This window comes from Squalius cephalus (genome assembly GCF_949319135.1).
Source record: "Squalius cephalus genome assembly, chromosome: 19".
NCBI classification, from domain to species: domain Eukaryota; kingdom Metazoa; phylum Chordata; class Actinopteri; order Cypriniformes; family Leuciscidae; genus Squalius; species Squalius cephalus.
In genome coordinates, this window is record NC_137140.1 from 11,820,997 (window position 1) to 11,847,058 (window position 26,062).

At 36.4% G+C, this 26,062-nt stretch overlaps 1 protein-coding gene across 3 annotated transcripts in view; it reads right to left on the reverse strand.

The window, feature by feature from the left end:
• aclyb (ATP citrate lyase b) overlaps positions 1-26,062 on the reverse strand; it is a 58,336-nt gene that overhangs the window by 19,920 nt on the left and 12,354 nt on the right. For 2 of the 3 annotated variants that reach the window (XM_079851886.1, XM_079851884.1), the window contains exons 4-16: positions 24,819-24,881; positions 19,237-19,427; positions 17,590-17,669; positions 14,162-14,292; positions 13,951-14,069; positions 12,628-12,764; positions 9,537-9,598; positions 9,323-9,440; positions 8,211-8,365; positions 6,526-6,619; positions 2,169-2,225; positions 967-1,108; positions 647-815 (exon numbers count right to left, since the gene is read on the reverse strand). In XM_079851886.1, the coding sequence (XP_079708012.1) occupies positions 647-815; positions 967-1,108; positions 2,169-2,225; positions 6,526-6,619; positions 8,211-8,365; positions 9,323-9,440; positions 9,537-9,598; positions 12,628-12,764; positions 13,951-14,069; positions 14,162-14,292; positions 17,590-17,669; positions 19,237-19,427; positions 24,819-24,881 (1,518 nt within the window). The remainder of the gene's footprint in view (positions 1-646; positions 816-966; positions 1,109-2,168; positions 2,226-6,525; positions 6,620-8,210; positions 8,366-9,322; positions 9,441-9,536; positions 9,599-12,627; positions 12,765-13,950; positions 14,070-14,161; positions 14,293-17,589; positions 17,670-19,236; positions 19,428-24,818; positions 24,882-26,062) is intronic. The other variant, XM_079851885.1, reaches the window with a different exon arrangement.

Below are 26,062 nucleotides of genomic sequence, written 5' to 3' on the forward strand. Positions count from 1 at the left end.
TAAACATTGAATGTTAACTAGACAAAGCCTTGTTTGAAAGTTTTGAAAAACATTTGAAAGGCCTTTAAGTTTGGAGGTTTATATGCCATACGGACAGAGAACAAGACAAATAAAACAAACTGTTCATTGTGAGTTCATGAACAAAATATATTTACATTTATTAATCTAAACTAATGGTAATTTTCAACTGCTCACTATAAATTCCATGTTGGTTATTAATGTATTTTTAATTTATTAGAACATAGACAAGGGAACATCAAACAAGAATGCTTTAAATAATGCTTTAAAAGTGTTAGTAATTTTTAGTTAATATAATATCCCCAGTATCTAATGCATGAACTAATGCTTAACAAATCGAAACTTCCAGTTGGATGTGGCCAACTCAAATTCAAACTCACAAATTGAAAGGAAATCAATTCAGAAACTCTGAACAAAACAACGTTGGGCTTAGTTTATATGTGCATCAAGGAGCAATCTGGCAATAAATTGATGTGATTCTGAACAGGCTTCAGAGATTATCACTGCTGCGAGGCGTTCTCATAGCATTAGCTACTCACACAGCATTGAAGTGACTGTAATGAAAAAAACTTTATTAGCTGTATTTACCAGCTAACGGAAACCCAGGGCTGTCAATATGGGATTTTACCTGAGGATACTGCAACGTTTCCATGGTGCTGTCGAAAGCCGAACGAAGGGAGGCAAAATTTATGAGCACATCAACGTCTGGATGTTTCTTCATAGCATCGGCCATATTCTTGTAGACTGGCAGTAAGATCTCCTTATGACCCCAGTAAAACTTCTGCTTGTGGTCACCACTGAAATATACAAACATGCCCTCAAATCCCATTTGACAATCCTCAGTGCCATGATGAGCTGAATAAAGCAAGTATTAGACATGATACAAGTTATATTACATTGGACAGTGTGATCGTAACTCAGCACAAGATGTTTTTTAAATATATTTACGTGAAGGGGTAGACCATTGCGACAACAGAGGGTTCATCACGTGAACACACGTAATCAAAGTCCAACATTCCCTGAACTGCCCGCGTCTGCATGCCCCACACAATTGCCTTGGTCTGCCTGCTGAAGAGAGTCGTGGGTTTAGCTAAAGGGGTAGAGAGACAAACATTACACTTAGATTCAACTCCAAGTCATTTATCTGCTTAATTCCACAAATCAAAATTATGTAAATAAATAAATGACCATTCAGTTCTGCCAAGCACAAAGAGAGGTGCAACAGCTTTTACAAATTCAGCAATTAGTTATTTTCCCAATAGACCTGCACTGAAACTGCTTTAAGACAGCCAATCAAATTACAGACAGCCATTTTAACAAGAGAGACAAGACTGGTCTATGGTCTAGTAGTGTTTTGCCATTGATTTGCTCTGTGTTATATTGGTGCTATGACAGTATCGTGGTATGCAAGCAGTATGTTAATTCAAATATATAGCTTGTGGTATTTGAGCTGAACAAAAATGTTGGTTTTTTTCATACAATGAAAGTCATTGGAGTCCAATGTTGTTTAGACCCCAACTTTCCTCAGAATGTCTTGTGTGTTTGACAGAAGAAAGTTAGTCATAGAAGTTTGGAACAACATGAGTTATACGCATACATTTCAATAAAAACTGTACAAATGGAGGTGTTCTAAAACTGCCCACATGTAGAGTTAAGATGTCTTTCAAAGATTCACACTGGCAACTTTGTTCGAACAGAGCATGGTTTGCATGAACAATTGATATGGTGAAATCTGCCATGCAGACCAGGAAATGGACCACGGTCTCAAATCAGAGACCTGTTCACCACAAGTGCAGGTAATGTACAGATAATGAACAATTTGGCAATCGAGTGAGTTTGAAACCAGTCCCAACACAGCAAGGGGCGCTGGAAAAAAATCGCCTAATGTGAAAACCACCTAATTTACGCATCAGACAGTTAGTTTTAAGTAGTCAATAATCATCACTTTGCTCCAAGCAATCACACAACTTTGCTCACAGATGTTGGTTTAACAAACACAGTCAAGAGTAGTGACAAACAGTAAAATGTCCCTGTTCTCTCATTCTGAACATCAGCAATCTTGAACAATCAAATCAGAGGACCAGAACTAGCTTTTATATAATTTACTAATAAGAAACACGCTAAACATTAGACCAGCCCTGAGCTCTTACCTTTAACTGCTGCATTAAACATGACCATCACAGACCACGAATGGCAAAGAGTGGAAACTAATTATTATGATGAAGAGAGAAAGAAAACATGACAGCATGGAGAGAAAAGAGATGGAATGGAAGTGAAATAAAAATAAACCAATTACTAACAGGACAAAAACAGTGGGGGGGGGGGGGGGGGGGGGGAGAATGTACAAAAATAATTAAAGGTGCAGTAAGTAACTTTTCACAGTATAAATAAAAATGTTATTATCAGTTTCACACAGAACTCGTAAACGGTGTGTATTCATTTTTAGCATCTGATTTTAATATCTCCCAGCATTCACACAATCACATGCGTGTAAGCATAATGGCACTGTGTAGCAAAAGGACAGGTGCAAGTAGACTTTCAGCCAATTTTTCTACACTCAGCAGAAAATAAATGAAACTGGCACTATGAATCGATTTATCACCAAACTCTAATAGTCCAGGCATTTTAGGAAAAAAGGGTGAACAAATTGCAACAGAATCAAACTCAACTGATTTTGTATCCTCCATATGTACTGAGTAAGGAAAAAAAAGCCCCGAAGAATCCCATTAGGGGAAAGTTCCGAAAAAGACCCAAATATAGCCTATTCATACGCCTATTCATTCTTTTTCTCACATGAATAGGGTAAAAAATGTAACCTTTAGATATCACCATGAAAATTACTGAGTTGATTACTTATATCAAGACAAACAAAAAATGTATTACAAGTTTTTTGAAATTGTTTGTTAACATGGACAAACGGTGCATAATCTAATTACAGATGTGCTAATTTGCATAAATACCACAACAGATCTAAACATTGGGTATAGCCAGGTGAAAATGTCTTGTTGAATCTTGTTGACATAACAGTAAAAGACTAAATGTTAAGGTCTGAATGGAACCCATTTAGGCTACCCATGAACATTAATACATAGGGGAGTGAGCTGCACAAACTCAATGCAGATGGCCTGTGACGAGAATGAAGATGAGATTCTCTAGTGGTGAATTTTGTACGCAATTAGATCTTTTTATCCAGACACTTTTTATTTTACCTACCTTTTTGTCTTCTGCATTCTACTCACCCTTGTCTCCTGTTCTTCCCTCAGACTCATCCCCCAGAAACAGTCCTACGGACCCAGCCCCAAACCCCATCTCTGCAATAGAGCTGGTAAGTCCCGCCCCTTCCGCAAAACCCCGCTGGACCTCAAAGTTGAAAAACCGTCAATGCAAGTGAATGGGAGAAAATAATTATTTTCTGGTCCCGTTTGAATTGTGCCATGAATGTGAACATATGTTGTCTGTGAATTTTTTATATAACTTTTCGTGTAAAGAATGATACAATTTAGCGGGTAGAAGTTTGATACGGTTAGACTTTGTGTGAGAGCACTTTGTGGACTACAACTCTCGACGCGTTTGAAACGTCAACACCACTAGCACACGGACTAGCTCACGGATCCCGCTAAACATGGCTGTGTCTTTGGTGCACTTCACCGCCTTCTTTCAGGGAGAGGACAAAATCGTTGAAGTTGGTGAAAACCACGGGTAAGTCAACTTTATGGGGTGACGTCACATAGGCGACATGTAGTCTTTCTCGTTATGTCTTTTCCACAACTGCTAGCCGAAGAATCATACCATATTATACTGTCAAACTCGTAACATGAAAAGTTATATAAAAAATTCACAGACAACATATGTTCACATTCATGGCACAATTCAAACGGGACCAGAAAATAATTATTTTCTCCCATTCACTTGCATTGACCGTTTTTCAACTTTGAGGTCCAGCGGGGTTTTACGGAAGGGGCGGGACTTACCAGCTCTATAATAATGAATAAAGGCTGGTTTAAAGTACTTCTTCCTGCCTCTATGTATTTATGCTCATGGGTAGCCTAAATGGGTTCCATTCAGACCTTAACATTTAGTCTTTTACTGTTATATGTCAACAAGATTCAACAAGACATTTTCTCCTGGCTATACCCAATGTTTAGATCTGTTGTGGTATTTATGCAAATTAGCACATCTGTTATTAGATTATGCACCGTTTGTCCATGTTAACAAACAATTTAAAAAAACTTGTAATACATTTTTTGTTTGTCTTGATGTAAGTAATCAACTCAGTAATTTTCATGGTGATATCTAAAGGTTAAATTTTTTACCCTATTCATGTGAGAAAAATAATGAATAGGCATATGAATAGGCTATATTTGGGTCTTTTTCTAAACTTTCCCCTAATGGGATTCTTCGGGGCTTTTTTTTTCCTTACTCAGGACATATTGAGGATACAAAATCAGTTGAGTTTGCTTCTGTTGCAATTTGTTCACGGTTGACCCCCATTTTGGCTTAAAACCATAGCTTAAAACGCCTGGACTATAAAGGGTCATTCCGTGTCAACTCAACCAGATGTCCCCAGCTAAAGTTTTTGATTTTGATAATTTTTTTCTGGTGAAAGAAATACATAAATGAAGAAGAAAGCCAAAATATTAAATGTCATGGATGTGTATATCCACTATTCTGTGGAGGGGGGTCAAAATGTCAATTTTCACCTGAGATTTGGAGCCAAATTACAGGGGGCAAAATTACTTAAAGGGGGGGTACAATGGTGTTTCATGTATTCAGAGTTGTTTACAGTGTTAAAGAGATGGATTCTCATGCTTAACATGGCCAAAGTTTTTTAAAAATATTTTGGACGAATAACGGAGAATTTCTGTGCCGAAAATCTTACTTCCGGGTTGGTACAAGTTTCGGCTGTTTTTTTTCCGACCGTGGATCTAATGACGTAGACCAGAGTGGAACTCCTTATATGAGCATTTCTCCCGGAAAAGCGCGGCCGCGCACACGTCGACTAGAGGAGAGCGAGACCGCGCACCTCAACGCGCTTCAACAGGAAATCATCGGCAGCGCTGCATAGTGTCTCCAAAGTGTGTTTTTGGATGTGAGGGAAAGCTTACCAAAGAACCCAGCGTTAGGAACAGTGGATGCTGTTTGTTCCCTGCATTTCGACGATGAATGTTTTATAAACAAAGCCCAGATCGACGGATTCTCTCTATGGCTCTGGCTTCGCCCACACGGCCCGCCTCCAGACGCTCGTTTTTTTCCGGAAAGACTCGGTACAGCCTATCTTTTCTGTTATAAATATAATAAAACTAAAGACTTTTTGGAGATATGAAGGATGCAATACTACTCTAGGTACTCAAGATTAACAGGAGATTGAGTAAAAATGAGCATTTCACCCCCCCTTTAAGAAAGATGGCAGCATCTTAATTTCTAAATGTAAATCTAAAGCACTACATTGGCCTTTTAAACTAATCACAGTATACTGTAAACAATTGCTGTGAATTTTACAGTAAAACTTGACAATTACTTACTGTTTTTTGCAATTTACAGTATTACTGTATTTTATGCTATGAGTAGTGGGAGCATGATAAATAATTGCAGCAAATTTTACAGTAAAATAAGATATTGTACATATTAAAATAAAATCTTGTTTTTGTTAGTTACACTGTTATTGTATTTTGTCATTAATTGAAAAAATGTCATTTCAGTCCCATATTTATAGTAAACAAATGTAAAAAAGAAAGAAAAAAGGCTATATTTACAGTATATGTACATAGCAGTACACTGTTTTTTTGCAGTACAATTGTAGTTAATGATTTACGCTTCTCCTGTATATTTACAGTCTTGCTGGCAACCAAAATTGCCAGTAAGTTACTGTAAATTTTATAGTACAATTTTTACAGTGTAACTTTTAAAAGAACATTGATCATTTAAGAAAATAACTGAACTTTTATATTAATAAACAAAAAATGTACATTAAATAAATATATATTTAAAAATAAATATAAATTCAAATGCTCAGGCCTATGTCTTAGGCAAGTGCAAAAATGTAAAAGAAACCTAGTTGAGCTCAGAGAAAACAAACGCTTGATCTTGATTTTCAGAAAAGTTACCACTGGGATAACTAGTTTGTGGTGGTCAGCTCAAGTGTTTTTTTGCACTTGTGACATGCACTGTACCTTTTTAGAGAACCTGGAAGACGACCTGGAAGATGATATGGCTAATGTGTTTTCTTAAACATTTAAAACTTGTTCATGTTAGTTAGAGGTATACCAAATTACAAGATGCTGGCAAATCTTAAATTTTGTGTGAAGCTGCATCCACACTGATTGTCATCAGTATAAAGTTCAGTTAAACCAAAAAAAAGTTACTTAGCGCATCTTTAAATTGAGCTACAGTTAAAAGAATGAATGCACAATTCTGAATCAATGCAAATCAGCTTGTTAAGGTTCTACTAAAGTTGTCTTTAAAAGTTGCTGTGACTGATTGTTTTAACATCAACTGAGCTCCAAATACCTGGTGGAGCACCTGCTGTGGGTGTCATGACATCTGTGAAACTATTGCTCAATTTGTGTTCAGAGAATGAAGGATTTCTGGTTCTTGATGGTGTCTGAAAGAAAGAACAAAATAAAGAACTTACTTCTGGAAGGGTTTATGGGCCACTGCCATCTAGAATTTATTGCCATAATCAGGGTTCAACGAACAAAAACAAAAACAAAAACTGTAAACGAACATAATTTTAACAGGAAAATAAACGAAAACCAAATCAAGTTTAATTGTTATGAACAGAAACGCTTGTTTGTAATGACCTTCAACCGGTTAATAACGTTATTTTATTGTTCTGTTTTCTGCATCCAACTTGAGTGAAATGTCCACGCTCAGTTCTCAAGTCATCATAAGTAGCAATGGAAATGGAACAGAATATCAAAATAAAAAAAGTCAAAGACCATGACACTTGCATGTGTCATTATATTATTAACATTTGACCAAGATCAAGATCAAATGGAGTAACAAGGTTTTTCACCAGTGAATGTTGGAGATTCATCTGAGGCAGTAAGTGCATTGCATTTCATCAACTTAGAGGTTACAAAGTTTGCGGATCCACGGAGCTACGAGGCTTAGTCACACGTTCTTAGTATACAATTCTGTTCAAGCTCTTGTATAAAGTTAGCCTGGTAATACCAAACTCTGCTACTTCGCTTTGCTTCGTAGACAGAGTCTGGCATGGCATAATTGAGAAGTGTTTTCTTTCTCGCGGGGGGGCGCTTGTCTGAAGTTTCAAATCATTGGTTACCCGTAAGCCAAACACATAACGTTTGGTTATGGCGTGTGTTATGCGCATGCTCAGCCGCATCTAACTTCCACTGTAAACACATGTATGATGCGAAAACAAAACCATAGAGCGAAATACTTTTGCAGATTATGTGAAGTAAATCTACGCAGCCACGGTACAATCAGCGTCTACGTCACGGCTCTCAGCCCGCCCTCTGTTTGTTGATTGGCCGGCTGTTTTCAGGCCGGAGGAAAACGGGGAAAACGGTCGCTATCTCAGACTGAGTACAGAAGCAAACTGAAATTGAGCGGAAGTACGAAGTCTGACGTAGTCAGGCTAGTATAAAGTATAGCCAAAAAAACAAACAAAACAAAACAAAAGAAGTTTTAAAAAAAAATTATTAACCAGATTTTTTTCTAATCAACCGTTCTTGGAAAGGTAATGTTACAGAAGGAATGCAAGAACAGAAACTGTTGATATTGATTGATTGAAAATATTGATTTTGTTCGGAGTGAACCGACTGATTTTGATTCTGTTTTCAAGCCCTGCCCATAATGCAATGTTATTACTCATATAATAGTTGTAATATGTATGAATTTGAACTGTATTCTAATCCAATGACAGAAATTATTATTGTATAACAATATTCACACATACATGAATGAAACGAACACTTATCAGTGTATGAATCACAGAGCATTTTCTGACGTGTGTCTAACAAAAGACAGACCACATGTGCTCCAACGTCTTCACTCCTTTTGGTAGTTACTGCATCGTGTTGCTGCTCATTTATAAGTTCATCTACGGCCGGTTTCGCTCATGTCACCACAAACTCCCAACTGTAAATGAATTGCTGAAAAAAAACCACGCTGTATGTGTTTGCATCCCTTATATCAGCCATCGGGATAAACTACAAAACCACACTTACAGCTGCATTAGGACTGGTGTTCAACAGGAAATTGGCAGTGTGCGCTGCCGCTGGAGGCTGATTGGGAATTGGCCGATGACCCAACGCCATGCCAACAATAGCAGTCATGTGAGTCTCCGTGCCGAAAACGTAGATGGGAATTCCAGTAGTCTTTCCTGTTGCAACGAAAAGGGAACCAGAAGAGAAATAGGAGATTACTCATGCATGGTGTGTAATGACTTCTATTCACACACATGTGAACACATGGACATTTTGTCAAGTTCCAATTTGAACTGCGATTACATACAGTATTGAGAAATGACGTTTGACCAAATGAGGATTTAAAGGTCAGATTGACCTCTTGAAAAAGTGACAAAAATAATTAAATTCCACATGATGGGCATTTTGACATAATGGTGTGTGTATTTGACCATTCAAGCACAAGAATCCACGAAAGTGAACCGAATTCAGGATTGCATGCTGTCTGAGAGACAGCTTTCAGTGCGCGTGCTTTGAGTGTGTGTGTATGAGGGGTCGTATAGGCCATAATTATTGAAAAGCCTCTTACAAACACTAGTGAAACGAAAAACATTGATCAACCTTAGTGAAAATCATTCATATGCATAACTGAAAAAATCCTCTTACAAACACCAGTAAAACGAAAAACATTGATCTACCTTAGTGAAATTAATACGCATTACTGAAAAAATTGTCTTACAAACACTAGTGAAATGAAAAACATTGATCAACCTTAGTGAAATTCATTCATACGCATAACTGAAATTAGAAAATATTTCGGTAGTTAATAAGATGTCATTTCACTTGAAAAGGAAGCTTTGTCCACTTTTCCATTTAATTTGGCGCAACTCACACACAGCGCTGTCAGAGCTCAATAGACGGAGCCGCTATTATTAATAATTAATTACACATTTCCCTAATCCCTAATTGCTAGGTGGTCATTTTCTACTACCTCTAAATGAGTTTGCACCAGACAAATCTTATTTTGGACCCCATTTACATCTGTTTTTAGTACCATCCAAATTGGTTTCAGGCCATGTTAATGTTAATACCAGATGTAAACAGCACCCTTGATAAGCTGCTCTTCCAAAAACAAAAAAACAAAAAACACTTACCTACTTCCTCCATCACTCTCAGCCCTTCCTGGTAGTTTGGACCTCCACGTCGGACAAAGATGGTAACCTCATGTTCTTTTAAAGGCCCCTGGTAGTCTTTGATAGCCCTCACAATGCCCTGATGAGTGTCATGAAATGTGATGAAACATGATAAAAAAGAGCAACATGACATGATCTAATAATGATGAATACCAAGACAGAGAAGTCGTCATACCTTAAACGTAGCTGCTACATTAGTGAAGTTAGCAATACTGCCACCAATGATCAACACCTTTCCTGTAAGGCAAGATTGGGGTGGGACAAATTTAATTAAATTTGAAATCTGAATTTCTAAATTTCATCAAATTCCTATTCCTGAATTCAGGAACAACATTAGTCCGACAGAATGGGCATCAATGGAAAACTTTCTAGATGTTCTGTTTAAGGTTTCTTTTTTGCCAAATGTTACTTGATGTTTGGCTCCATTTTGAAGACTTTGGGGTTAATCAGAGGATTCTGGAAAACAAAGTATGGTGGTGGATCTTTAATGCTGTGAGGCTTTTTATTATTATTTTTATTTTATTTTATTAAAGGTTAGATTTTTGTGGTTATTTTGAATTAAATACCAAGAGTATAAAAGCTAAAGATATTTTCCCATGGGTTGTTTTGCTCAAATTTACCAAAGGTGGCTTTTATTTGTGGAGGGCACTGTATATAGATTATTGATCAAGTCAAGTCACCTTTATTTTTATAGCGCTTTATAAAATACAGATTGTTTCAAAGCAGCTTTACAGTTGTGATTAACAGGAAAATAATGATTCAATGGCTACGTTTAAATGTGCACCAATAATGCGATTATTTCTAATAATCAGAGTAAGATCTAAATCGCAGTAAGATGTTTACATGACACAAGCAGAACTCTTCACTCCAGTTTACATGCAATTTTCACTATTCTGATTATTATTCGCTAATAAGTATGGTTATAATACCACACTCAGATAGGCATACAGTATGCTTGTTACCGGCCATTGTTTAATCTAAATCGCATCAAATTCTAAATATATTTTTATGGACGTACCGGATATTATTTGGCACCGTGATGAACATCGCAATGTCGGGTTTGTCTACGCTGCCGTTGCGTTCTCCATGCTGTCTAGATGAAGATACGAAGCATAGCCTGCGCAGCGAGTTGTGTTGACAGAGTTTAGTGATTTGGAGAAGAGAAAATGTGTCTGTTACCTAATGTAACCTCGGTTCACTGAGAGGAGGGAATGAGACACAGCGTCACCGATAGGTGGCGCTATGGGGGTTATCCCTCCTTTTTTCAATCAACTGAAGCCTTATGAAATCTCACGGGCTAGAATTCACCCACCAATGGCGCTCAAGCGCGCGAAATAGAGGCGGGCTCCCCCCTCTCTAAGATCTAGATATATGACTCTGAGATATGTAACACGGCAGCGTACGCAGTGTCTCGTTCCCTCCTCTCAGGGAACCGTTTCGAGTCGGTCTAACGACACTGCGTCAGGCCATCCTTAAAAATATCTTGGTTTGCCGTAACAGCAAAAAAAAAAAAAAAAAGGTCGGTAGGTCGGTCTATTTTTTTTTTTCCGAGATTCGATGTAAAAAAAAAATGTACAATTTTGGTCAAATTTGCATATCGGGACTTCACTGACAGTTTTCCAGAACTTCGTGCCAAGTTATATATATATATAACTGAACACCAAAGAATAATATTATAGCGGTAATATTATAGGCCTATTCATGTAACGGGTGCGCTGCCAATAACGCGCCTAAGCTGTCAGAACTGGGAAAAGTAATGATTATTAGTATGTCAAATATATCAAGGAGACATTTCAATTGTTTATTAATAAACAAGTGTTTTCTGTGTCAAAGATGAAGTTGACGATGCTGACGCGATCTTCGCAGTAGTGAACGCGCCAGAGAGAAATGCACATTTCATTACATAAGCAGAGAGCAGTAATTGAAGTTTTAATTGCCGCTTTCAGAGCGGTCACGTCCGTAACATTGTTTCTTCCTCATAAATGCGAACACGAAAAATAAAATAAAATGAATAGGCTATTATGTTCTGTGGAGAGCCGATCCCTCTTCATCCGGTGGGTATATTAGCCTACTTTTGGTTTGCGCAGTGTAATTAATAGAATTAGCCTACTAAAACATATTTTTCGTGGATCTGAGTGTTGCGATTTCGCTTTCATTTCGCATAGGCCTACAGCCTACACAGCCCTTATAATCATAGATGACGCCACGGGTTTTTATTTAAAAGAAAGAGCGTAGCCTACGTTTGTAGCCTATGTAGGCCTATTTATTCACAATAAAATATAATTAATATAATTTTATTGCATTTGTATTAGTTGTTTGAAGAGTAAAAAAAAAATCGGTCGGTCTTAACGCAAGTTTACAATCGGCAAGTCGGTCGGACTAAAAGGAAAAAAAAAATTAATTGGGTCGGACCTAAATTGACTGGGTCGGTCGGGTTACGGCAAACAAGAATATTTTTAAGGATGGCCTCACCGATAGGTGGCGCTATGGGGATCTATAAAATCCCGCTGTGTTGATAGCGAAGGTCCAGATCGGCTGCAAGCCAAGCCATTGACCTAGCTAAAAGAACTCCATACAATGGAGACCTATAAGCTCAGCAGCATAGCGGCTATAAGAGAAAGTCGCACAAGCATGGACAACTGCAAAAACATCGCAGAGTAAGGACAGAAGTCTCGCCTGTATCCTGGATTAACCATGCACTCACTGCCAGCATTTATGTCGGCGTTTGTCTCCCGGCTGCATTAACATACATGTTTTACATTGTAATTATATTTAAAAAAATACCTGCAGGTAATTACAGCTGTAATTAATTTCTGTAATTAAATCTATAATTACACTGTTGAGCCTTCTTTTACACCTTAACCCACCAAACCTGTCCCTAACCTTACCCATATCCCAACTCAATAGCAGCAAAAGTGTTTTGCAATACAATATGAAAACAATAAATACATTGTAAGTACATTGTAAAATCTTGTTTAAGGCATTTATATGACAAAATCTACATCTGCAGGTTTTATTTGACTATGCAAAAAAATGCATATAATTATTAATATTTTGTTGATTCTCTCTTGATTTGGCATGCGTCCATAAATTCTTTGTACGGCAGCCTACCCAAAAAATTATGTACACACTATTTGGCATGTTTCATTGCATTATCACAAATAAAAAAATTTACTATAATTATTTTTTCTATTATTATTCTATATTTTTCATGCTAGTAATTAGTGCCCAAAAAACATGCTATTCTGTCACACACACAAGCTCACCATCTGGGTGTTTCTCGTGGGTCATTAGAGAGAGGATAGTCTTAGCGTAGTCGTACGTCTGCTGCTCACTGGGAGCTCCAGAGTATTCCCCATAGTTGGCCAGCTCATCTACTCCACCCAGATCACAGATGGTGTCACTAAACAAACAAGGGTAACAATTTAGAAGGTCTTAAGGACTGATTTGTTAACATTAATGCATTAGATAACAGGAACTAACAATAAGCAATGTTAGTTAATAAAAATAGTTCATGTTCACTGTGCATTCAAGTAATGTTAACAGATTCAATATTTGATTTAAAAAATGTATTATGAAATGTTGAAATGAACATTAAACAAAGATTATTACATACTAAAGAAATATGTTATTGAATGAAACCTTGAAAAAATTAAACCTTATTGTGAAGCATTACCCACAATGATCACATATACAGCCCAGTTTTAATATGTATATTTATATTAAAATATTATAAAACACACAAAGAACATGCAGACCTCTTAAAAATGTTGTACTGAACCAGGAGGAAAGGAACATGAACTTATTTATCAGCGGGAACCTGAAGAAGTCATTTGTATCTACATCAATTGAACACACAATCATGTTTACCTGGAATGAAATGACTGTAAATAACAATAATGTTTCCCATATATGTAACTGTGCTTTAACAAAGTTCTTACATGATGACATATTAAAGTCCCACTGTAGACAATCATTTTATCCCTTAAAACTCATCTTTGTTCACCAAAATTACATATTTAAACGTTTTTTTCCTGTGAAAATAATTTCTGCATACAATAGCTTAAATATAACTCTACACCCTTGCTTCATTTAGTATAAGCGGATCCATGAATATGCATTTTAGTCCCTGCCTCCACCCCACATCACAGCAGCTCGGACTACCTGTTCCACTCAGTCAACTTTACTGAAATGAAAATTCTGTCATCATTTACTCACCCTCAATTTTTTCCAAACCTGTAAGAATTTCTTTCTTCTGCTGAACACAAAAGAAGGTAACCAAACAGTTGCTGGGACCCCACTGACTTTCATAGTATTTTTTTCATACTATGGAAGTCAATGGGGTCCATCAACTGTTTAGTAACACACATTTTTCAAAATATCTTATTTTGTGTTCAGCAGAAGAAAGACATTCATACAGATTTGGAACAACTTGAGGGTGAGTAAACAATGATAGAATTTTCATTTTTGTTTGAACTATCCCTTTAAGGGAAAATTAGACTTAAGGGTTAAGGGTTCACCATTAAGGGTTTAAATTAGACACTTAAAGGTGCTTTATGCAACCGGGCACAGGATTTTGGAAGCACCACCTGTAAACCACTGATGCACCGCCACCAGCCACCATGGTCCAAATGCGTCCTCTGGGGTTCAGCAGGGTGAGTTTCAGACTGGCGCCACTCTTAGCATCGAGATCTGCTATGTACGCTTCCTGTACACACAGAAAAACACAGAAAATATGAGCCACAGAACATGCGCTCTCTGACAGTTGTGTGCAATGGCATGACCTTACTCCGCTTTTACCTCAGGATAAGCTTCTCTGCCAAATGGAGGAGGAAACTCCACATCACCCCACTTGGGCTTGCAGATGTAGTCGGCAGCAGCATCAATTTTAGCTGCCATATCCAATACGTACACTCCGTCCTTAGTGACCACTGCATATATGGACACAGAAAATGACATATGATTGGCATTCTGTCATTACCATCCTGTTCATGTATTTTAGTACCAGCTTCTCTTAGTTTTCTTTTTTATTCAGTACCAGTTTATAAGGTTTAGTCCTTTTAAGGAAGGTAAAGACTAACACAACAAAAACACTGGATGGTATAAACAAATTAATTTATTGTAATTAAAGGATGGAACAAATTACTATCTATAGCAGTGGTTCTCAACCAAAGGCCAGGGCCCACTTGGGGACCTCAGCAAACTTCCAAGACTTATTTACACAAATACAAAGACAAAACAAACATTAAAATGAGCTAAAATAACTTTTTAATTTTAATAACAAATTTTACTTCAGTTCAGCAACAAATGTTCTTTTTTTCTACATTAAAAAAAGGATGATAAAAAAAGAACTAGAATTTCCACTGTATAGAATAGGGGTTTTATGTGATTAAAGTTGAGTCCAGTGGACACGCACCGTAAGCCTGAACCTCGAGCCGAGACTCGAATGCGGGTTGCCTTGTATACAGCTATGGCATATGACACAGTGCTGCCCACAAGGCTATTGCTCCTACATAACAGCTTATTTTTTATCAGTTCTTTTGTCTTTGGGTCGTTATATTGCTCACAGATGGAGTGCTCTCGGAGTATGCATTTATTTGTCATTTTAACTCTTGGAAACTGAGTGTAAATGTGGACTTAGACATCTTATCCTGTTGCACCCTCTAAGGCCATGATCAGCGACAAGTCGACATCAAGCTTAAAGCGTAATGACAGAGCATTAAAGTCGACTAGTCGACTAGTCTGTGCAACCACTAGTATAGAAAAAACCTAGATAAGTCCAGACCACTGATGCAAAGGTTTTCCAATGATGATGTGTATTGTCGACTGTAGTACACCAGGCCTGTTCTCTATAAGAAAAGATGATTGTGCTGCGTGCAAGCACGAAGTATATGTTTTTCTGGTAATGTATTATGTGAAGTAAATCTACGCATCCATGGTACAATCAGCGTCTACGTCACGGCTCTCAGCCCGCCCTCTGTTTGTTGATTGGCCGGCTGTTTTCAGGCCGGAGGAAAACGGGGAAAACGGTCGCTATCTCAGACTGAGTACAGAAGCGAACTGAAAATGAGCGGAAGTACGAAGTCTGACGTAGTCAGGCTACTTTTAAACAAGAAATGATGAAATATTTACATACATATTTATTCGCACGGGATAAGTATTACCTGAAGTAATTTTTCCGGACCTTTTTACTGAATGTAAAAGTCGCCGTAATCTTTACTGACATTGTCCGTAATGATTACTGAGATGGCACATTCGGATGGGACTAAAATCACAGAGAAGCTCTGGTAATTATTACTTTACCCTACCTCTCCAAGTTAAACTAGTCCTGTCTGAATAGGGCTTTTGTGTCCAGAGTAGCAGAGAAGCTGGCATGAAGACACCATCTCGTCGGATTCTCTTATTTGTCTGACATAAAATAATAAAAAAGAGATCTCTTGTCAAAATGACTGGTGTTGCTTCCGTGATTCAACCACAATGGGGAAAAAGCTTAATTTTCAAGTCTACACCTGCAGTCTACTTTAACGGCATGTTTTTTTTCCTAGCCTATATTTTTCTTCTCATGGCATGGCAGGCCAAATCAAAGCTTATCACTGGCCAACTTTGGCCCACAGGCCCTGGTTTGGGTTTAATACTACACAGACCCCCATCGTTACAATCAACACACCCCTTCCAACGCATTCTAAGAGTTCTAGAGTTTCCCACTTGTATGACTTCACTTGGTGATTCATGTGTTTGAAACACTTAATTATGATATTTCCAACTCCACTTGAAGGGCACCCTAATCAAACACACCTGAAGATCTCTGAGTTTGTTTAAATGAGTTTGATTAGGGCAGGAGGCCTGGAGCTAAACTCTGCAGCCCTTGTGCTAGGGCGTTCTGGATGGTGTTACTGGCCCAAGTCAAAACAGACTTTTGTCCATAGCTCAAATGGTGCTGAGTACTCTCACATTTGACCAAAGGTATGAAGTCTGCTGCATGACAGCTTAAGGCCCCGATATATTCACGGCAAAGTTCTTTATTAAGGGGTAAAACGAAGTTTGAAATACGTGACCAGCGATATACTGTTATCGAACATCCAACGCCACCCGCTCTGCTGAGAGCAAAGTTTAGATGAATATGTAAATATGTGCTGCATGCTTTTCCCCTCAATAACAAACACACAACAAAATTAAGAAAACAGCAAGCATATTTTTAAATAAAGCATCTGATCATAGCAACGTGGATATGTTAGCATGGGCTCTGCAATTTGGCACTCTAGTCACATCACGTTTAGCACTTTATATAATAGATTGCTTAAAATCAAGCAGCTTTGCCGTATTAAACATGAAAAACAGTTTCAGTGTCAAGTTACTACTTCTACTATAAAGCAGCTCTCCAGCGTGTACGTTATTACTTCCGTACGTCTAACCTCCACAGACTCAACCAGAAAAGATTTCTATGTGAAAGAAGGCGAAGCCTATGCACACACCTACCTATCACGTAATTGCCACGGACCAATGGTGGTACAAAGGTGTTTAGCAAACTTTTCCGGAAAGTTTGGAAGGGGGAAGAGAAAATACCTGTATTTTCTTCCTGTTTTCGGTCGAAGTCCACAGTAATCGATTGTCGAGTTCACGCGCGTGATCATAGGTAACTAAACCTATGCGCGTGAACTCGACAATCGATTACTGTGGACTTCGACCGAAAACAGGAAGAAAATACAGGTATGTGCGCTGGCTGAATTAACATCACTTTTATTAATATCTTTTACATCTACTGCAGTCAGATTCACCCGCGTTCACTCTGAAGGAATCACTCACATGGCTGGGCACTTGTAATGATACATCAAGGATGTTAAGAGGCTAAAAGCAGGTTTAAATCTTGCCCCATTTAAGTCAACAGGGTGCAAATTTTAAAAAGAGGATAACACGGTGTAGGCAACACCGATTTTTGTCGCTGTTCTCTGTACTGACAGCACTCCAAATTTACAAAAAAATTAGCTCAATGTCAAAATTGACCGAAGTTCTCCTTTAAGAGATGGGTTACTATGAAAACGATCATGCCAAAAAACAAAAATAGTGACAAGTAATTGTGTAATATGCATCACATGGTCAGTGAGTAGACTCAAAATCCCACATCACATATTAATTAGAACTTTAAGTATGAGTAAATATTAGCATTCATGCTTGCCTTAAAAATCATTAACTCAAATAACAGAAAACTGAGACAAAAAGAAAGAACACACCAAGTGGATTGATCTCCAGATATGTGAAGTAAAGATCCTCATACAAATTGAAGAGACCCATTATGAAGCTTGCTAGAACTCTGCAAAAACAAACAAACAAAACAAAACAAAAAAAATGTAATACATTTTAAACTTCTGCATCAAAGTAATTTATGTTAAAGATTAGCATTTCTTTCTGTTTTAACATTTTCTATTGAATAAGACTGGGTGATGGTGAGATATATCTATATATCTATATCTATCTATATATCTATATACTGTATATCTATATATATATCTATATATATATATATCTATATATATATATATATATATATATATTTATATATTTATATTTATATTGTTTTTTAAACTAGGTTGTTTTGATATCGATTCTCAAAACCATTGTTAATTAATCTTTTTCTGTATTTATTTACGCAAAAAAAAAAAAAGTTAGCATACAATACTACTGATTAATGTGAATCCTATTATTACCAGTCTTATCCTCTAAAGGTCTCTTAATTACCATGCACACAAAACATTACAACAAAACACCTGTAAATCAAACAATCTTCATAGTCTTTGCAGATGCCAGTATTACACTTATGCTCTCGTTATTTCGAATGTACTTTTAGAAAAGCATGCCATGTTAGTCCCAGAATACAGTGCGATTCATTATTGATCTAATTATCGGTGATATAATAATAGGAGCAATTAAAATAGGATCATTAAAAACAGAGCACAGAGACTCATGGATATTCATTTAATGTCTTTTTAATATCCTTTTTAAAGTCCTTTAATATCTACAGTACTGATCACTACATATAATTAGATTGCTCATCGAATTCTAAACTGATCTTATTAGATATTGTACGTTCACTATATTTGTTTGGTTTTCCAGCCTTCACTTTGCAAATTGTTTGAAATACAGAAAATACCATTTTGATTAATCAAAGATATAATCAACAGATTAATCAATTATCAGAAAAATCTTCAGTTACAGCCCTAGATGAATGACAACAACATTGCAAACATGGTTTGGAAAGAAACAAGTAATAAAAACTCAGTGAGTGTTTTAGCGCAATTTTCTGACGTCATGGGATCACAACACTAAGAGATAGTAAATGTTTTTATGTTGTTGTTTTTTTTTTGTTTTGTTTTTTGTGCGTTCCCGAGATTAGACCTTCCTTAACATAATGCCGAAAACCCGAAGTCTCTAGGTGGTCTGGTTGAGGAGGAGATAGAAGTGCAAGATTGGTGCGCACAGACAGAACAGAAATCATGAGTTAACAATCGCAATTTTGTCCGTAGGAAAATTGCGCTAAAAAGGATGAGTTATATAGCAAGAAAATAATAGCTAGAAATATATAGCTATATAGCTAGAAAATAAATGCGAAGAAAAAGATCATCATCTTAGTGACTTGTGGCTTCTACAAAAGCATATGTATTATTATTGCTTAACCTCAAAGCACAAAGGAATTTCTAGCGTCATCAATATTTTTTCAGTTTTCCAGGAAGAAAAGACTTTGAAATGAGTGTCTGCAATAAGTTTAGAAGTACACTAGCATTGATGACCTTAAAACTAACAAATGTGAAATAAAAGCCATTCATCCCTCATGAATATTTAGAAACTGAACATGAACATTTCAAACTGATCAGCATACTTACTCTTTCTTCTCATCTGTAACATGTATAAGTAACTGCTGGGTAACCATTTCTTCCGTGAGCTTATCATCTATTCTCACTGATAGTTTTTGGGCTCTTGTGTCCACGTCTCCAACATCCACCCCACCCTCATGATGGAACAGCACTTGACTCCCTTCCCGGCTTGCATATATACACACATAAAACTCCTCTTCCTGTGAAAGAGAACAATTAAACGCTCAAATAAAGAAAGAAACATCAAATCAATCCCGGGTTGAAATGTATGATTTTGTTAATACTTTTTCTAAAGGAAGATACATAAACGATGATCAAAGCCAAAATATTAAATGCCATTCATTAACATTTACTGAGTAATACATTCTTTTGAAAAGCAGAAACAAAACTTTCACATAGGACTTGGTGTAAAAGTCCTATAGAAAAGTCACAGCATCATTATTTTACACAGAGATATGTATAGGCCATTTCATAATACTATTTATTGTTGTTTTTTTTGGGATGTGACGTCTTTGTTCCTGGAACATTTCATTCAAGAGAAGCAATTCAATTACAGTGACTTGTAGCAGTAAGATGACTGTCATCATTCATATGTCATCATTAAAATGTTGGTGTCTGGATGCTCTTAGATGGCTCGAACGAACAACATTTAAAGAATTTAAAATTCCAAAAATTAAACAACAAATGGACTCTCACACTGCAGCAGTGAAGAGAGACGTTTGAATGTGCAGTACTGACAACTGTAGGATATATAGCATTCAATTTTATCCCTGGTAAGGGATAGTTTTTGCCAAGTAATTGTTAGTTTGATAATGTAGTCAGAATATTTCTTTTCAAAGGCTCTAAAAGTATTTATAATAAATGAAGCTGCAAAAGTTGCACGCTTGCAGTTTTGACAACCAATTAATTAAATCAACCATTAATTATAATGGGAGCGAATAAATATTACCAACGTTTCTGATAAAATAAGCATCTTAACCAGAGGTGGGCAACTCCACTGTCCTGCAGAGTTTAGCTCCAGAGCTAAATTCTGCAGTGGACCAGTGGAGTGCAGCAGGACCACCCCGATATAATATGCTTTCATAGCCCCTTGGTTAGATATACTCAGTGTTTACAAGATAATGGTACACATCAGGTAATTTCATGTACATTTTCGATGTCCTTTGAATTTATTTATTTTTTGCCTTTTTTAAAGATATAGGGCTTATATGCTATATACAGGGTTGGGGAGTAACGGAATACATGTAACGGCGTTATGTAATCAGGATACAAAAATCCAGTAACTGTAATCCGTTACAGTTACGTCAAAAAACGTAGTAATCAGATTATAGTTACATTTTAAAAAAGGGGGGAATACTTTCAGGATTACAATGGTTTCATTTAAAACTAAATAAATAAGTATGTTGGCATAATAACACTATATTAAGCGCTGCTTGATTATACAGTAGTTCCTGGTTCTGTTGCCAGTAATGACTCACGTGTGCCACGCGCTGGTGCATGCGCAAATAACAGCTTTCTACAATCTCCTCAGACGCAGATTGAATCACTGCTGCTAGTAGAAACGACGCTGCCTGCGGGTAAAATCGCTTTTAATTCATGGAAATTCCGCTGCTATTTTGTAGAAATTAGGAGAGTAGCTTTTTTAGTACTCAAAATGTCCTTTCTTAATCTTTTCTCACGTAACGGGATGATCACTGTCTAGGTAACGTAGGGGAACTCCCACTGCCAACGCCCCAAGTTCAGTCAGGCAAATTAAGAAAGATCACGGCTTTAGTCAACATGTAGGCCTATTTTAAAATAAACTAATATGTAGATTGTGTAAAAATTTTAAATGTTGTGTTTTTATTTTTTAGTTAAAAATTAGTTACAAATAAATCAAAATAATCTGTAATACCATACATTAGCCACTAGATGTCTGTATAGCCCTTTACATAAATATATATTCAGGCCTGTGTGTATATTTTGAAAATATTGTAATGTACACTGAGTTAAATTCTTAATAAATAAAAGTTTTTAAAATTTTTAAAAAATAATATTTCTTCTTGCTTGACTTTATTTATATACGTGACCTTGAAGTAATCCAAAAGTAATCAGTTACATTACTTTCATATTATAGTACTTGGATTACATTACTGAATAATTTTTTTATGAAGTAATTTGTAACTGTAACGGAATACATTTTTAAAGTAACCCTCCCAAGCCTGGCTATATAATAGACATATGTAAAACTAATATGTAACTAATACGTGAAACCAATACGCAACAAACAAGGACATAATCAGTAACCAATGAAATTTAAACAGGAACTAAAGGAAACAGAAATTAACTTTCCTCCTCTTTTCTTGGTCTCTTTCTCTCTACACTTTCTCACCCTCTTTCTCTCTCTCATATCCCTCAGATAAAATTTTACATATATAATGGGTACAATTAATGGAATAAGTTTTTATCATTTGGTAACTATTTTAAGTGTAACCATAACTATATTGTCATTAAACCCTTTCAATTACAAATAATGTGCCAACTAGTTTTGATTTGGTATTGAATTTGAAGTGCTACCTATTGCAATACAATACCGTCACACTATAGCAAAGCTCTCCCACATATTTAGCTACTATAACTGTACTTATTTCCATCGTTGGTATAAGTAGCAGTGGCTGGTAATAGACAAGAAATGTACAGTTTTCTACCATCTTGCTGATAACGTTTCTTTAGTCATTCGGTAGTCCTGCAGCCTGAACCACTACTGTATTACACAGTAATATATATGTGTATATATATATATATATATATATGTGTATATACACGCAGTATTTTTTTTTTTGTTATTTAAAGAGCGCATTAGTAATGTGCGCCTATAGGCGGGTCCACAACACACGTACACTTATTACACACACAGGGACACGCAGCAGCACACAAACTAGCCAAATATTAAAAATAAAAGGATTACAATGTAAAAGATTAATATTGTGTACATAAAGATATGGTGGAATCCAGCTTGTCCCGTATATGGTCTGCTTGCGCGCTTCACCTCACGCATGATCAGATCCGTTTATGCTCTGGAGACTCGTTCAGTCTTTCAGCTTACAATCCGCCATGGCGCAAGTGCAACTGGCTTTTAAATGGAATGGGAGATGAGACTCTGGTTGGTTTATTTTACTTTATGCCCAAAACACACCCATTACTCATTAAGAGAATAGGGACAACCCTTTTAGACCATTTTCGATCATTTTCCCCATCGTTAAACTAGCTATAAAAGTGGATTCAGATACGCCCTAAGTGCACTTGCACCCTGCGCTTTAGACCATGCACTTAAACTGTTAAAATAGGGCCCTAAAGCTGCTTTGAAACAATCTGTACAGTATAAAGCGCTATATAAATAAAGACTCTCACTCGCTGTCTATTTAGGTTTGTTTAGTGCAAATCTACGAAGCCTCTGTAAAAATCACATTGGAACACTTAAGTGTTAATAAAGTAAAATAATTACATTCCTCACTCTTTTTATCATTATTAACTTATTAAACATTCAATACACATCCATTAAGAGTAAAACAAGAAGGGCATAGCCTTATGAAAAAAAGAAAAAACATGATAATCGCGGTTACTTGCATTTCTCTGCAGTTGGCCTGTCAGTATTGCAGTATTAGAATATTGCGATTATAGCGACATCCCTATTGCACATTTGCATTTGTTTTTAATTAATGTTAAGATCCCTGATTGGACACCTCAGGTTTTGTCAGAGGTCTCAGTGTTTCTGTTGACTCTATGGTTGATATCAGACCTTTCTGCCACTGACTCAAGGTTGGAGGTCACGTAATATAAATCTGGCTGGAACTATCTGTTATAATTGTAATTGTCTCCTTCTTTGGGTTGTAACAAATATGCACAGCCAGAGTTAGACTGGCTGTAGGTTTAAGGTATACAACTATATGACAGAACCAAAAATTAGAGTCAGATCTGTTTTGGTGACTGATATATAATCAATTAATCAGATAATTTACCTCACTTGTGAAGGATTAAAGGATTCACAATAGCAACCTGTGTGTGTGTTACTTTAAAAGAGCAACCTCATCTGTTTTGTTTTATTTTCTTATTTTTTATGATTTAATTTTATGATCATTTATAATCAGTCATTTATGTAGTTATTTTATTTATCTTTTAGTAATGGATTCATATTCATATTATTATTTGATTTATATCATTTATTCATTTTTTTAAAATTATTATTAATTCAGTCATTTTGTTTTTATATTTTATAATACTTATTTTATTTATTTCCTTGCTCTTGCAATGCTTGCTATTGTTGTTTAATCTTATGATTGTGTGGTTTGAAGAGATGTTTGTCGGTAAGTTTGAGTTCGAGATAAGAGAAGATCTCCATTTCAAGGTTTTTAACGTCACAGGACGATGTTGTAAAGCAGTAGTTTTTTCATTGTTTTTGCTGTGGTATAACAACACTTGTTGGATTTGTACTAGTCAAACGAAGTCTGAGCACTGAGCATCAAAACATCCAGATGAAGTCAGAGCATTGAGACATTCAGACGAAGTCTGAGTGAGCATTCAAACATACGCAACTAAGATTATTCAATAAATAATTTGAATAATCATTGTTTTTGCTGTGGTATAATAACACTTGTTGGATTTGTACTGGTCAAACGAAGTCTGAGCATTGAGCATCAAAACATCCAGATGAAGTCAGAGCATTGAGACATTCAAATGAAGTCTGAGTGAGCATTCAAACATACGCAACTAAGATTATTCAATAAACTCTGCTCTTTTTATTATCATCACTTCGTCTCCTGCTTCTGCTCTTCCCTGGCTTTCTCAGCCAAACTCTCAGGCTGATAGAAGACGTATGTCTTCTGGCAGGGATTCGGCATCTGGGGTCATATCTAATATATTCAATATTTCTGATGTGGAGATCCATCCGATCTAACATTCTGGCATGATCTAACACCTGGGTTGTTTAATTCAGCTTTCCACGATAGTAGTTCTAGGGCAGTCTTGTCCGACTATGCTTCACATTCTAAGACACTGCAGTAAAATTTAAATAAAAAAAGTCTCAACTTTGAAATGATTAATTTCATTATTCAAAATTCAAATAATAAATGTAATTTTGACACTCTTTAATGTGGTGAGCCATATTGCTGCAGTCCCTCAGTTCAAGTGGCAGCATAGTGCGTGTGAACCGGTCATCTTGTCTTCTTTACTACTAGTTACAGCACATGAAGAATGAACATCAGAAGATATGTTGAAAGATACAGTACACCTAACTGAAATGCATCATCTCCCATGTAATCACCCAATCAGAATTTCAACCACAGAAATGCATTAATAGCAACATGTCACCTGACATCACATTTCCCTCAGGAAAGAGTTGACATGTTGCTGACAGCTAAATGCTTGTTAGTTAGCTAGAAAAAAAACCCTGTAGTAAATATAGATGAATGAGCTGAAACATTTGACATTTATCATCATCATTTATGTAAAAAATAAATAAAAAATCTAATAATTTTAATGAGAGAAACTGAGTCGATGTGGAATGACCTTATAAAGATATTGATAAAGATAAAATTACACAGAATTTGTAATACCTTATAGTGAGGCACAAACGGCTCAATGAGGAAGTTCTTCAAAATCCCTTTCGCCTTCCCAACCTGAGAAACAGGGAAAAAAAACACTTTCGATCAAATGTCAAATTATTTATGTACTCTTTAAACTTCATGATTATTGATTTTATGCAGGTTTAATGAAGCTAAATTTAATACCACCTAAATAGAAATGCAACAAGCCCTTAAAATCATTGTGGTAAGCAGGGCAGGTGGCGTGATTGATGATGAGCGCCACATGCACGCTGCACCGTTCTCGTATCTCTCACGGAGGAGCTTCGGAAGCAAAGAGAAAATCACTCACTGCTCTTGACTGAATAACGTTTGTAGCTTTAATAAGGGTTCATCTATATTTAATTTATCATTTATGCAATGAAGACTGTGAAGTGTTTGATAACTTTATTCAATTTCTGTTCCTACTAGTTAGACCTACCTGAAAATCTTAAAGCACTGTTTACAAGGTTGCATGGGTAAAAAAAAACATAAAAAGAATTTGTGCATTTTAACAGGGCAGGTAAAAATCTCTTAATGTTGAACCTTAGTGTTGAACCCTGATATATTAACAACACAGGTAAATGTGACATTTATGTGAAGATTGTTTTAAAGGTGCCGTAGGTGATTATCTGCAGAAACATTTTTTGTTATGCTGGTTGAAAGTCTCCTCATATCCTGATAACAATCACTCTGTTAAACGGTCTAAATGTATTTTTATAATATATATGTCTTCTGTGGAAGGAATAGGACCACAGAATGCTCGTTTAATCATTGCGTTCGGTCCGAGCGGTCCTATAGCATGCGTTCCCTGCCGGTCAATGTTTGTTTGCATACCGAAAACTTGTTTGTTTGTTTATGTTTGGTATTGTAGTACTGTTACTAACTGTACTATAAAGTTTTCTCAACGGTGAATGACACATGATGTATTGCAGTAACGTTGTCTCCGGTCTTCTGGGCTGTGTGTGTTCATGCTTTCAGGAAGCGTGGCTTTGGACGGTGATTTGCAGGGAGGGTTGGACGTACGCTTTTCGTGCCATCAGGCTAAAGTTAGCATTTTCGCAGATGTCCTACTGCACCTTTAAGTTCACTTTAAATTTAATGTTGTCATATTTTTTTTAAGCCAATTGTCTATGTAGATTCATGACGTCTAAAACATCCAGGTAATAAAATGTTCAAACAAAGTCTTTATTATTCTTTATTATTGTACAATCCAGTGACTTTTAATAAAGAATTTA